Source organism: Anas platyrhynchos, chromosome 3 (genome assembly GCF_047663525.1).
Source record: "Anas platyrhynchos isolate ZD024472 breed Pekin duck chromosome 3, IASCAAS_PekinDuck_T2T, whole genome shotgun sequence".
Lineage (NCBI taxonomy): Eukaryota > Metazoa > Chordata > Aves > Anseriformes > Anatidae > Anas > Anas platyrhynchos.
The window spans coordinates 54,402,421-54,417,500 of NC_092589.1; the positions used below are offsets into that span (position 1 = coordinate 54,402,421).

Here is a 15,080-nt window from a genome sequence, read left to right on the forward strand (position 1 = left end):
TTGACACACACATGAAAAGGCAGGCTTTGTGTCCAGAGACACTTTGATAGAAGTTGAGGTTGGAGGCAGCAGAAACCTCAGAAGGTTCAAATGAAGTAGAAATTCTGTACCTTGGGCAGAATAACCCTGTTTTTAAGTACAGTCTAGGAAGGGAAAAATTTGTCTTTAATTTTGCAACTAACATAACAATGGCATCTATAACATAAAGTGCCGTATCATGTAACAATAACATAACAACGGCATCATTAATAAGGAAAACCACAGCACTGGCCTACACTAGTAGGAATGTGGACAACAGACAGGTTATTTTCTTATCCCCATCTATATTGTGCTGTTAAATCCTCATCTAGTGCATTCAATTTTGACCTGTCTTCACCTCCCACTACATTCAAGAAGAAGAAACTGGTTAGGGTCTGGTGCAGAGCTGTTAAGATGTTCAAGGACCTGTAGCACATGACCTTTAAAATGAAGATTAGGGAGGTATGTGTGTTTTAGGTTGAGAAATTTGGAGGCTAAAGGCTAGTATAACAAAGACCCACAACTATTTGAAGCAGAATGAAAAATATTATGGAGATAAATGTTCCCATATTATGGAGATAAATGCTCCTCTGTAAAGACACATAATATAAAAAGGATTAATGGCCACAAGCTGCAAGTTGGAAGGTTTAGATCGGACATTAGAGAAAACCTTTTCAGTAGAAGACTGTGCAGCACTGCAACTGGTCCCCACCTCATCTGTGGGATCTCTGTTATTGGAGGTTTCCAAAACTATGGCTGATCCAGCCCATTATAACTGTCCTGCTTCAAGTGGGAGGTGGGACTCCCATGAGAATGATGACCTTCAGAGGTACTCTTCCACCTAACTTTTCCATCAAGAATGACTAAAAAGCACCAACCTGAAAAAGTGCAATCCGACCTCTGAGCTTGTCCTCCGTTTCTTCCACCAAACCAACAGTAGGGATGTTACCTTCAACAGACTCCAGCTGTCTGGTAAGTTCCTGGTAATCTTCATCCAGATGCATCCAGGTCTACAAACAGAAATTACCCACACGTATGGTGATTACTGACCTGGGTGTCTAGAACATTTTATACCTGAGTAAAATGCTATAGCTGTACTGTTGTAAATGTACATAAATAGCAGTACAAACGTCTCGTGAATCTACAATAAGACACCATCTCTTCATCAAACCCAGCTTTTGGTCAGAACACAATTGTCATGTCAAGCAAAGTAGCTCTTTCAAACTTAGAGAAACACAACTGGTGTCACCTGAAGTTCCCAAAACAAAGGTTACATGCTGTCCCTCGGTCTCCTGTGTATGAAAAACGGGACTGACATCCAATTTTGTCCAGGAAATCAACATTGTAGGATATCCTGGTTGTTGATTACAATAGACATACAGAAAATAACACAGAGATCCTCACCTCTAGAATGTATTCCAGCTCCACACCTCGTTTATGGGCCAGCTTTAATACAGCTGAAGCTTGTGTCATTAGCTCTGAATGAGACTGAGTTTCCTTCAAGAGGGCAAAGCTACTCATCTTTCTAAAGAGTGTTTCCGTAAGGATCATGTGAGACTCCAACCCCTGAAAATATTCCTGAGAAGTTTGGATGTGGGGGAGGAGGAGGATAGAAAAGGGAAAGTGCAATTGTTACATAATTCATTACCACTAAAACAATATCTTGCGACAATAGCAGTAAAATCAAGTATCTGCAGACGTAGAAATAGGTAAACTTTTCCTTCCACCAACATTTCACAAAATCCATTACACAATATAAAAAGGACAATAGGTTTTTTAAAGAAAGAGGTCATCCTTTACATGCAAATTCTACCCTCTCATTCCATAAAAAAAATAGCTTAAATCAGATATAAACTACCTAAAAGTTCTGCCAAATAAAGAACTGTGGACTTGCTGTACATGGTCTTTCTATATTTTATGGGTGTTATTAGCAAACTTAAATTTCCATTAGAAAACAAATGGAGCAATGGAAGAAATTGCTAGGTAGGATAACAACCCAATAATAGGAACTTGCTATTAAAATGGTATAGCTATTATGACCCACCTGGTTTACCTGCAATACAGCATTGGAAAGTCACTCAGTCAAAATAGTTTGTTGATAACAATTTTAAAAAGAGTAATTTTAATATATCTTGATTTAACACTGACTCACCATTCAGAAAAGGTCCTGAACATTAATTCATGAATGCAAGGTTAGCAATTTATCATATCCAATCTTACAGTTGTGATTAGTCCTGAATATGTCACTGATTCTTACCTTATGTTTGTCAAGTAGCAACTGAACCTCTTCCTTAGAAGCAACAATCATTTTCTGGTCACCAACCATCTTTTCTTGGCCTGTTTCTACCAGGTCAGCCAGGTCCTGCAAAGCCCGTTCATACTGTCTCTTAAGAGCCAGGTTCTGGTTCAGGTCACTCCGTCTGGATCCAATGATCTTCACCACTTCATCATACGTATCCTTGGGGAAAAAAGCAGCAGTAATGATCCTTATTTCCCACCTTACATATCTACCTAACAGCTACTTTAATTGTCAGTATATTCCACTTAATGATAACATAATATCTCAGCTCAAAAAGACTATGCAGATAATCTTAACTCATAAATTAATAACTCAGCATTTAAAGAGAGGAAAGATAAGTAGCACTTGTAAGTATTTCAAGTGTATGCATTTGGGAACAAAATTAGCAAAGTCCCTAAGACTGGCTTTAAGAAGCAAAGAATTGGGGTAACTGCACTTAAGTCATCAAAAAACAGCACTATGTGGCTGCAGGACACTGAAGATGCTGTTTATGTTTTGCTTCTTATATTACAACAGGTTGGACTGATTCCATCATGGCTACAGGTTACAGGCATCTTGAAGGCAGGTTTATCTTCATTTGCTGCTGCAGAACAGTCAGAGTTTAGAGTTAAACCCCAGATCTATGCCATAGCAGCTTATTCTTAGCAACAGAAGTACATAATAAAAATAAAAAAGTGTATATTTCAGAATGCCAATTCTGTGAAATTCAAAATGAGCCAGCTGAACGAACCTCATAGCTACTCCTCAACTTGTATACGTCAACCCCAGAAGTGAGAGCAACCTACAGATGTTTTCCTTCATATGAGCAGGACTCTTTACTTGTTTTGGTCTCAAGAATTACATTCTCAGAACATATATCTAATTGTGAGGATAACCCAAGACTTTTGATGGGCAAAGACTTGTATCATCTTATTGAAGACAAGGCATCCAAAACAAAATACCTCTAAGACCAGTCAGCACTACAGCAAAGTACCCACCCTGGACTGCAGTTGTCTCTCCCAGATCTAGAGACAATTGTGAGAAACGTGAATGTACAAAACCAAAGGGAAGGTCTTTTTCTTTTTTTTTTTTTTTTAATTGAGGTAAAGGGGAGAGGAATACGTAGACATAATATGACAATGAAAACAAACAAACAAACAAAAACACCAAAAAAACCAGGAGCCTCTTGGAACAAAAGGATAAAGAAATGAGATAAAGATGCCTTTTACACAAAATCTGTGTCATTAATTTTTAATTGAGATTACTGTTTTGCGGGCTTAAGTTTATGTTCCACGTTGTGTTGGGTTTGTCTGGGATGGAGTCACCTTTCCCTACAGCAGCCCACACAGTGCTGTGCTCTGCACTCATAGCTGGAACAGCACTGATATCACTCCAGTGTTGTGTCTATTGCTGCATAGTACTGGCACAGCATCAGGACTCCTTCCAAGCCCCCAAGAGCCAGCAGGCTGGGGGTGGGCAAGTGATGAGGAGGGGACTTTGCCAGGGCAACTGACCTAAACCAATCAAAGGGATATTCCATAACACCTGATGTCACACTCAGCGATAAAAGGGGGGGCTCTCGTGGGGGAGGGGGCTGTTCCTCCTGAACAACCACTACGCATTTTGAGGCCCTGCTTCCCAGGATGTGGCCGAACATCGCTTGTTGATGGGAAGTAGAGAATATTTTTCCTTCTCTCTGTGCTTCCGCATGGACTCATTGTTTCCTTTTCTCCCCATTCTATTGCCCTTTAATTAAACCTTTCTCATCTCAAACCTCGAATTCTCTGTGTTGTATTTTCTCCCCCTTTCTCTTTGAGGAGAGGGGGAGTGAGAGAGCGGTTGTAGTGGAGCTCAGCTGCCCACCGGAGTAAAACCACCACACAAATTCATCTGTTTTCTTTTTTTTCAAGGTTATTATTACATCATTATAAAGAGTAAAATTCAGTCATAAACCTTGTCATCTTTCACTACCCTACCTCAGCAAGAAACTGCTGACAAAGAAGATTCAACAGCCTTAGAAAAGTTCTGGATTAATTTACCCTACATATGTATGTCAGGGAATCCTACCACTTAGGTGTGTTCAAAACCATGTGTGCAGGAACATGAGAAAGTTTTTAAGTTTAGCATTATTTTAAGTTTAGCATTTTTGTGAAAGTGGAACATTTCCAGTTTCAGGTCATACTTAGCCTTTCTGTACCCTACCCACTGCCATCTGCCTATTCCCCCAGCTTTACTTTTAAAATTAATGATGTGAGAAAGTTAAACCCCAAATCATGAGACAGTGGTGAGAACAGGGGTCAGTTTTCAACAAGCATTTATGTCTACATGTTTAACTTCATCCATTTGAACAGGGACTCGAAACATGTTTTTGTGTGTTTCTACTGTGGATGCTACTAATAGAGGTTAGACAATTTAAATAAGCTAAAGTAGAAAAAGTAAATGAACGAGGGAGAAAGCTTTCAATCTATTGTACACACTGAAATGCTTTCCTAAACTGCCTTATGAACAACAAAAAGGAGCATACTAACACCTTTCATATCACTAGCCAGCTCTAGGGTAGAACTTATGAACCTTACCTGGAGCTTAGATAGCTCTTGCACAGCAGGCTGGTCAATTTGCAGTTTCTCTACACGCTTTTTTAATTCACTGATTCCAGCATCTAGTTCTTTCAAACCTTCTTCTGCCTGCAGTATGACCTGTATTTGAAAATTAAATCATTTAATTTGAATGTTTAATAACAAAACTGTAACTGTCGTACATTAATATTTTATTCCATTTTTCTGCCTGAAGTATTTATCAGTCCTCTTCATATGATGAATCTGATATGATGAAACTTTAAAGGATACTATAAAAAAAATTCTATACTACATGATAGGATTTAAAGGATACTATAAAGAAAAACTCAAAGTTGGGTGAGCACAGCTTGTTTTTTAAAATGAAATACATTTTTTCTTTTTTAAATTGTAAGCCGTTTTAGTATCATAAACTCTTATACAAAACCTTCTGTGAAGTTCCATGCTATTAATTATATAGAACAGGCATAAAAGGACTCTTAGTTGTTCTAACACCACCTTAGAACATTCTTTGTAGTAGCATTTATTCCTGTCGTAGCTGAGCACCAAGCAAACAACCATCAAAGCAGAAAACATGCATGATAGTAAAAGAGCTTTGTGCAGTTCCTCTAGAGGACCAGAATAGGGGCAATATTACAGTAAAGGAAAAGGAATTGCACATCCTCTTTTACACTTGGGAAGCTACAACTTAAGCATATAAGTTGGTCTTTGCAAGGATACACAGGTGATAATCAATTTTTTTGTTTGTTTGTTTGTTTTTGTTAGCATGTTGTTGAATGGTGTTAAGCCGTGACATGGGAGATTCAGGCTGGATATCAGGAAAAGGTTCTTCACCAAGAGGGCTGTCGAAGTTTAAGAGATGTTTGGACTATGCTCTTAGTCATAACGGTCTGAATTTTTGGGTAGACCTGCCAGGAGCTGGACTTGATGATCCTTGTAGGTCCCTTCCAACTCAGGATGCTCTATGATTCTATATTTCCCTATTAGATAGGTATATTAATCATATAGAAATTAATTTTAAACAACCTTTCACATCATGGGCAATAGGAAAGAGAGAGTGCTACCTCTCTTGTTTATATATGAGTTTGTTTTTTTTGTTGTTGTTGTTTTTGTTTTAAATTTGATTATCAAATATAAGAGACTCAATACTTCTGCTGAAGCCAAGAATACTTTAGCTGAAGGATAAGTCTCTTCCTCCCAGTCCCCTGCTGGTACCAGACAAATGTAGCTCTTGGGTAATGAGAAGTCTCTGCAGAAAATAACCCTTAGCATACTTCATTTAATTATCTCATTGTTGGCAAAACAGAAACAAGGAAACAGAATATATTTTGTCATGTTTTAACTAATTATTCATCAGGCAATTCCTGATTAAAACAAAACAAAACCACAATTATTGTCTTCAATTAAATAAGAGTCAAGATGCCGCTATAAAGCAATGACAAAGAAAGTGCCTTTAGTTTTTAATAAAGTATATGAAACAAACAATTTAAAAATAACTTTAGATATTTTTTTCAAATTGGCAGAAAATAGTGTATGCATAACCAGTTTAGACCATACAAAGCAACTGCTCTCTAGAATCCATTTATACCTTGAAGAGAAACTTTACATCTTATTTATTTTGCCAAATAATAGACAGTTGTTAATACCTGCATTTGTTCTGTTTCTGGTTTCTCAGCTGCCTCTGCTAGTTTCTGTAGAACCAAGTATTTGTTATCAGCTAGTGATGTAAACAGGATCTTCAGATCATTCTATAGGAGACAACAATGGCAAAAAATTATAGAAAATCTCTGCACAATGCAACCAAAAATGCCTTATGTTCTAAAAAGTTTAAAGCAATACAATGCTGCAATGTTAGCACTAAGGAATACAATCTATTCAAAACTGAAAATGTCATAATTATCCAATGCAAAACATGCAACATAGCTGAAAGTGGATAACTGGATATAAATGAGCAAAAAGTTAAAGCAACTCCTATTTAAAACAAAACCTATGAATACACTTCTGCTTTTCCCTTCCAATTAGATAATTAATAACCAAAGATCAGTTAGCTTTATTTAACAAAAATATTACTCTTCTGTAGTTTATTCAATCACATACACTTGTAGATAAGCTATATTTTATTTTTTTTTAAGACAAGTTGTATTCATTACTAACTTCAGTAAATAAAACAATGTAGTAAACAAATCTTCCACACATTACAAGACCAACTATACATTACAACTTTTGCCAAGTTACTATTATTATTATTATTTATTTATTTATTTATTGTTTTGCCATGCATTCATCATAAACTCTAATATTGGTAAAATAGAAAATAATCACTCTTTTTCTAAGACTTCCACCATTACGAAGGTGTGCATTATTGAGCTTTTCATGCCGTAATTCTTTTAAATACTAAATCTCTGTGCTTTAACAGTAATGCATAGGAGTCTAATCAACTTGTCTCCTTTCTTCAAAAAAGTAAGGTCTGTTATTGACTTTTTTTTTATTTCCCTGTCTATGGAGTTTGGAAACAAATCATATATTAATACCTGTGAAATGATGTTCTTAATCTAATGACACCAGTAATCCAGGCATCTGTTTTTATTTTTTTTCCAAAACCATACTTTTTATTATAAGAATTGGAGAGAAGGTAGTGCTCAAGTAACATCTGAAAATATTTCTGAACTCTGAAGAGATTTCAAAATGTGAACATTTCTCCCATTCTCTTCTTTTTTTTTTCAGCTTCACTCAATATGAGTGAATATGCCTTGAGATATGAGTTCTCACAGAAGAATGGGATGGTCTAACAGTGTTCAGAAAGGTGGGAATCAATACTGTTTTCTATTTCATCTCAGATAATGAAAACAGTGCACTCTACCATTTATGAAATCACAAAATGTGTGGAGTAGAACTCTAAAGTTGCTTTTTCTCCTTTCAGGTCAGTAGTCAAGAAATTCTATTTATTGTATTGCCAACAGGGTGAGAAGGTATTGGATGGATGATCCCTTCTATAACAATGTCATGAAACATGGGTCTTCTAGCAGGGAGTTTAAATTTTGGAAAATGATTTACGTGCCAAGCTTCATAGCCTAAGAGAGAACTTAATTTTCAATAAAAACCTGTGAAAACCTGTTCTCTTGATTTAATACCAAAAGTTATCACTGAGAGTCAGATCCTTTATATCACCATTTTACATGTAACCCTGTTAATTCCTTTAGATGGACATCATACCTTGAAAGTCACTATTTCCTGGAGCCTGTCTTTCATTTGATGACATCTCTGGTTTACTACTGACTCCAGTAAAGTCAGTCTTCCCAGGAGACAATCCAAAGTGTCTTCTATAACATCCTTGTTATCACGATTCTCTGGAAATGTCTGAGTAAATAAATTCTTGTTCTTATCCATTTCTTCTGTTATCTCTTTGATTTCTTTTGCAAGAGACTGATTTTGTAGAAAACAAAACAAAGTGACAATTAGACATTCTAGAAAGTGGGCAAACATATTGTCATAACCATTGTCCATCCTGCAATGATTTAGTGACTTTTTTACATTGTTAAGAAACAGACATTAGACAAAGTTATGCAACTATAATTTCTGAAAGTCAAAATAATAATAATAATAATAATAAAATACTCTGAGGAACATGTCCTAAAACAAGGATTAACCTGCCCAAATGATCCCTCCCTCTGAATAAGGGGTTCAGGAAACAGAAATACATGTAGCTGCCGCCTTATGTCAACAGCTGCATGAAAAAGCTTTTCTTCCTCTCTCAATGTTCTTTCACATTGATGAGTTTGTACTGTTTCTATATCCCAGAGCTTTCCTCTTCCTTGTTTGCTTCATTTCAGTTTCAACAGGGTGGTGTTTGCTAATACTAAGCAAAGAAGTTAAACAGAACAAAGAGTCTGTGTTTAATTCTCTTCTGACTAGGCAAAATTTTGGTCATATTCTGTTTTCTAAAACATTGTCTACATGCTCAGTAAAGTTATTTCTGCAAGTAGCAGTGTACTGCAGTTACATAGAGGACTATGACAGTTACATGTTACTTAAAGCCAATTCTAAAATTTTCCTTCTAAATCACTACATAAAGTGTAGCCTTACTGTCAATTTAAAGGAAGTCCTATTCATGGATTCCTTACCTCTTGTTTGGAGAGGTATATTTCTGTTTCTTCCTCTGGTAGATGAGATGTAGTAATAAATATCTGTTCTTCCACACCATCTAGCCATAAGGAGGTAGCTGTGACTCCATCATACAGCTTCTGTTCTAGATGCATTCTTTCCTTCTCCGCCTGTCCAGCCTGGGCCAAAGGAACCAAAAAAGTCCAGAGAAGAAGTACAAGACACTCTCTCTAACATCTAATATTAGGGAAAGGACAGGATTTCCTGGTGGGAACTATAAGAGTTTGCACTGTAAATGTGTCTCTGATGAAAATCAGAGTAAAGATGATTTAAATGTTACCTCAGATGACACATCTTCAAAGGCATGATTCAATTCAACCAGTACTGGTGACACGGATGATTTATCCTCATCCTGTCCTTCTGCTTTATACAAAGGCAGTCCAGAAATCAGTCTGTTTGGTCTGTGATAAAGCTGCTGAGAGATAAATAGTAATTACAGTGCTTCTACAATATAGGGCACAAAATTCAGCTATATAAGTTCTACTACACCAAGTAATGCTCATGGCCCTTCCACAACTATTCTGTCATGACTGTTCTTGTATAGAAGACTGATCAACAGGAGGTTCACTTCAAGTGTAAAATAAATAACTGCACTTAAAAGAACCCACCATATGGCTATATACTGTTGAATGAATACAAGATATTTAGAACTTTGAAAGCTGAATTTAATACAGTGTGATATATAGAATAGTGGGTCTGGGTCTATTGATAATAAAATAGAAGATGTACAGAAATATAGGTCTTGGACTATTCTTAATTTAGTTGGTGAATCTGTTCTTTTCAGTAAAAATTCCACGATTGAAATCATTTGCTTCTTTGTCACATGCTCACAATTTAATTGATAAACTCTAGGCAGGGGCTGGGGGACCAAAGTCTGTAAGCAAAGAGCAAGTTCAAGACCACCTGATGAAACTAAACAAGTACAAGTCTATGGGGTCCAATGACATGCATCGCTGGGTCCGGAGGGAACAAGGCTGATAGAGTTGTCAAGCCTCTCTCCATCATATTTGAAAAGTCATGGCAGTCAGGCGAAGTCCCTGATCACTGGAAAAAGGGAAACATCACTCTCATTTTTAAAAACAGTAGAAAGGAGGACCCAGGGAACTACAGACTGGTGAGCCTCGTCTCAGTTCCTGATCATGGAACAGATCCTCCTGGAAGCAATGTCAAGGCACATGCAAGACAAGGAAGTGATGTGAGAAAGCCTGCATGGCTTCACCACGGGCAAATCACTCCTGACCAATCTAGTGGTCTTGTATGATGGAGTGACTGCATTAGTCAACATGGGAAGACTGACTGATGTTTTCTACCTGGACTTCTGTAAAGCCTTTAACATGGTCCTACACAGCATCCTTATCTCTAAAATGGAGAGATATGGATGTGAATGGTGGGCTATTTGGTGGATAAGGAATTAGCTGGATAGCTACAGCTAGAGAGTTGTCTACGTCCGGGTGGAAGACAGTGATGTGTCATGTCCCTCAGGTATCTGCCTTGGGACTGGTGTTTAATATCTTTATCAGTGACATAGACAGTGCAATGAAGTGTATCCTCAACAAGTTTGCAGAGGACACTAAGCTGAGTGGTACAGTTGGTATGATACAACAAGAAGGAAGGAATGGCCTCCCAAAGGGACCTGGACAAGCTTGAGAAGTGGGCCCATGTGAACCTAATGAGGTTCAATAAGGCAAAATGCAAGATCCTGCACCTGGGCCAGGGCACTCCCAAATGAGTACAGACTAAGTGAAGAAGTCATTGAGAGTTGGCCAGAAGGCCAACTGTATCCTGGGCTGCATCAACAGAGGAGTGGCCAGCAGGTGGAGGGAAGTTACTGTCCCCCTCTGCTCTGCCCTCGTGAAGCTCCAGTTGGAGTACTGCAGCAAGGCTGAGACCACCAGCACAAGCAAGATGTGGATGTGTTAGAGTGGGTCCCAGAGGAGGGCAACAAAGTTGATCCTAGGGCTGGGGCACCTCTCCTGTCAAGAAAGACAGAGATTTGGGGATGTTCAGCCTAGAGAAGAGAAGGCTCTGGGGAGACGCCACTGCAACCTTAAAGAGGGGTTATAAAAAAGATGGAGAGCAACTTTTTAACGATAGGACAAAGGGGAATGGTTTTAAACTAAAAGAGGTTAGATTTAGATTAGACATTAGGAATAAATTCTTCACTCAGTGGGTGGTGAGGCACTGAAACAGGCTTCCCAAAGAGTTGTGGATGGCTTATCTCTGGAAGTGTTAAAGGCCAGGTTGGATGGGACCCTGGGAAACCTGATCTAGTGGGTGACATGGCAGGGGTGTTGGAACTAGATGATCTTTAAGGTCCTTTCCAACCCAAGTCATTCTATGATACTATAATTCTATGATTCTCTAAGCTGTCACTAGAGGTCAATTTCAGAGACACAATTTGTTACAGGATTATCCCAAATTACATGAATAGATCAAAATTTTGTCTAATCCTTTTCTTTCTAGCTTATTCACCGGAACAGTAGCGCAATTTGAATTACTTAGAACAAGAGCAACGCTACTGCCAATATTTATATATATTTTTTAAATGTCAGAAAAAGAAATTTCTCCATATTCTTTGCACTAATACCATCAACTTAATTCATTTGCTATGCACATACTATAATTTGTGTTGTGATAACTCCTTTGACAGAGGAAACACATAGAGAAATTAAAAATAGCTACCAACTGTTCTTGTTCTAAAGCTTTCTGGAGAAGCCTCTGCTTGTTGTTGAATTCATGATTCAGGCTTTCCCATTTCAGCTTCAGCTGCTCTTCAGATGATGGTTTCTCGCCTTCCAAGCCCAATTCTTCAGAGAGTGTTTCAGGCTTCTCACTGTAATGGGAAAATACATAAAGTTTAAACAAAAAACAACAATTATAATACCATAATGTGTTCGTTTCCTCTTTCAGTCAGGAAATTCTATGTTAAAGTTAAGCACTACTTTTTAAAGCTTTTCCTTGTTATTTATTTATTTATTCCTGGGAGTAAGACAAGGCTTGTTTGTAACAATAATTGATCCTGTCCAATGAGATAAAATGTGTTTTCTAACATGCTGTTAGAATTGTGAGTACCCTGAATAAGTCAGAACTTACAAAACAGACTAAAACTATACCACTTAGGAATGCAACATTTAAACAAGCTTTACTTCAAAGCATGAAATAACAAAAAATTAATCCGGTTCCTTCCTCCTCTCATCTCTTAACATGCCAGACATACTTGGATATTTCAATACAGGACAAGTGTATGAATTTACATATGAAATAGTTTTCATATGTAAAACTGTAATATGGTAAGCAGTTAATTAAACTATTCATTTTCTGATTTTTTTTTTTCTTATAGTAGAACGTCATGGAGAGAAACCTCAGACAAAGGGAGATACAAGTTAAGTACTTTTTAAGAATAAAACACATTGAATTAACACAAATTCTGAGGAAAACAGTGCATTCTCTATGCATAAATCTTGGTTCTCCTGTCTCATGAATCACCTTCATGTTCTAGCCTTTGGTGCTGAAATACATAGAGGAAGTATTTTAACTGAGGTGCTGATAACTCCTTGATTCTGAAACTGACAATGTCCATTCTGATTACCTCTTCCCCAGACCTGGCCCTTGCTGGTCCCTGAAGGTCTGCATTGGCAGTAGGAAGCTATTTTCTTCTACCTTCTCTAAAGCAGAACTCTCTCCCAGCCAGAGCTAAGGCTTTTAAAGAAGATTACTTCCCCCAAATGGGTAAGCGTGCATGGAAATTTAGACCAGAGATGAAATTCAAAACACACAGGGCTCCAAGAAGAGAAACATTCACTAACTGTGGGAAAAATAAAATTAAGCAAAGAGTATCTCATCTGGAAGGATCTGGTTACAACAGTAGACTATAATGTTTTACATAGATTTCAGCTATGATTCACACACAAATGCTGGACCAGAAAGTTATAGTAATGATCCACTATTTGTCTAATGAATTCTACTAATTTGCAATTTTAGAATGACGCGTGAATAAGAAGAATTTCTGAATCTATAAGCACAAACAATTTGTGTTATTATATAAAACATATATATATATATGTTAAACTCTGTAACTACAAACTAGAACTGCAGTACCCTAGGTGCTGTATAAAAACAACAAAGAAATTTAGAGGGTCATATGTGGAAGAAGGATGTAAACATAGGGATGATAAGGCATATGGTCAAAGAATTTAACTTCACAGAAGAACACATCTAAGCATACCTTATACTTAGGTTTTCTGGAGCACCTTGCTGTGTTAGGATTTCTTCTCCACGGCATGCTACTGATCGCAGCAGATTCTTCTGCTCTTCTAGCTCTTGTTCCAGCTCCTGACACAGCAATTTACAACAAAAACAATGACATTTATAACAATAACAATAAAAAGACAAACCTGAAACAGAATGTTTTTGCTCTGGAAAAATATACCTATATTAAGCAAAGACAGCCAAACTATTTCTTGAGCACTAAAACCAGTGCAAAATCTCTACCCAGGGAGACAGAAAAAATAAACTGAAGAGGAATGTTGAACTATTTGACTAATGCATAATAGTTCCTGGAATCTAACCCAGTGAGGATGTCTGAGTATCATGCAAAACAATATACCTTGAAATATGTGTATCTTTTGCTTCTATAAAGATACTATTGATTACTATTTTGAGCATCAGCAACTCAGATGGTTCATCCAATTTCATTTTACTGATGCATAACAGAAGTACAGAGTGACTAAATGAGTTCACCATAGTCTTCCAGGACGTCTAGTCTTCCTTGCTGTTACAGACAAAAACCAGTGAACTCAGATGCACAATTACGGGAACATTGGGCAACAAAAAATGTTAAAATGAAGATTTCAGAGGAAAAACTAACTAGACTCGCTCAGCTATAGTGAGCTGATCTAAACTGATTTAATATAAAAAAATGTAAAACACCAACTTTCTGTTGCTGTAGAGTGCTCTGTTGCTGCTGTGAGCGAGTAGTTCTTGCTTGTGCCAGCCATTCTTGGACGCTGGGACTTTGTGAAGAAACCAAGTCCAGATTGTTCTCCTCCTTTTCTTGTAGTGATCCCTGCTTTAAGAGAAAAAAATGAAAATTTCACAAAATTTCTTACATTGCTAGGGAGCTGGCAAGTCCCTGCATTACACGTACTTCCATCTTCTACTTTTCAAGTTGCTGGCTCATGTAAATTCTGAAGTGAGCTATGATTTCAGGTTTCTGACTTTTGCTGGTTTTTGGTTACTAGCAAGAAAGTATCTCTAAAAATAAACACACAGCTCCACACTCAGTTATCAGAATCTGAGACCAGAGATCAAGAGACCATGGGCTGACATACTCTTAAAGACAGTTTTACCTCGTTTTACCTCTCCTAGAAAACAGAATTGGTCTGTAATGGAAGATGAAGCTCTAACTGGGAATGCAGGGAATCAATGGATTGTTTCTGTCAGGTTTTTGTCTAAAGTGTGGTTTTTTTTTTTTTTTTGGTCAACTTAAAAAAAGAGAGAAAGTTGTTTAAGTTGTTTCTCATTCTGGTCTGTTATTTTATTTTATTTTATTACTATTTTTTATAAATAAGTACTCTATCTGTGTTTCCTAGGAACAAGTTTCTAGAAAAACTGAAAAACTGCTGTGGAGTGTAAACAGCAGCATATATAGGATATCAGATTAGGAAAAGAAAATGTTACCTGAGAAATAGAGAAATAAAGAGGATTTTCTTTTTTTTTTTTTTTTTTTTTTTTTTTTAAAGGAGAAAAAAAAGCCGTCTTTTTTGTAAATTCTAAAAAAACAGAAATTCCTATATTTCCTATATGCTCTAGGGAAAATAGCAGTTCAGCTTGTAGATTCCTTTAGCGAATCATCTCTAGTTTTTCATTACATTTGTGCAGATTGCTTGATTTTTCTTAGATTTGGAGAGAAGAAGTATTCTAAGAAGAAGGTTTAGAAGCTAAAATACTGCAGTTACATTAAGACAAATGGTAGTCCTGCAGTTCCTACAGCAGTAAGGGGTTTAAAAATGCTTATGGCTTTTGTGGATGCAATGAGGTTTTGCAAATAT

The 15,080-nt window shown here is 37.1% G+C and overlaps 1 protein-coding gene across 2 annotated transcripts in view; it reads right to left on the reverse strand.

Moving 5' to 3' along the window:
- SYNE1 (spectrin repeat containing nuclear envelope protein 1) overlaps nt 1-15,080 on the reverse strand; it is a 308,749-nt gene that overhangs the window by 72,124 nt on the left and 221,545 nt on the right. For both annotated transcript variants that reach the window (XM_038177603.2, XM_038177600.2), the window contains 11 exons: nt 13,964-14,098; nt 13,256-13,362; nt 11,713-11,863; nt 9,311-9,445; nt 8,991-9,149; nt 8,083-8,292; nt 6,516-6,617; nt 4,873-4,992; nt 2,276-2,476; nt 1,423-1,596; nt 897-1,028 (listed from right to left, as the gene is read on the reverse strand). In XM_038177603.2, the coding sequence (XP_038033531.2) occupies nt 897-1,028; nt 1,423-1,596; nt 2,276-2,476; nt 4,873-4,992; nt 6,516-6,617; nt 8,083-8,292; nt 8,991-9,149; nt 9,311-9,445; nt 11,713-11,863; nt 13,256-13,362; nt 13,964-14,098 (1,626 nt within the window). The remainder of the gene's footprint in view (nt 1-896; nt 1,029-1,422; nt 1,597-2,275; nt 2,477-4,872; nt 4,993-6,515; nt 6,618-8,082; nt 8,293-8,990; nt 9,150-9,310; nt 9,446-11,712; nt 11,864-13,255; nt 13,363-13,963; nt 14,099-15,080) is intronic.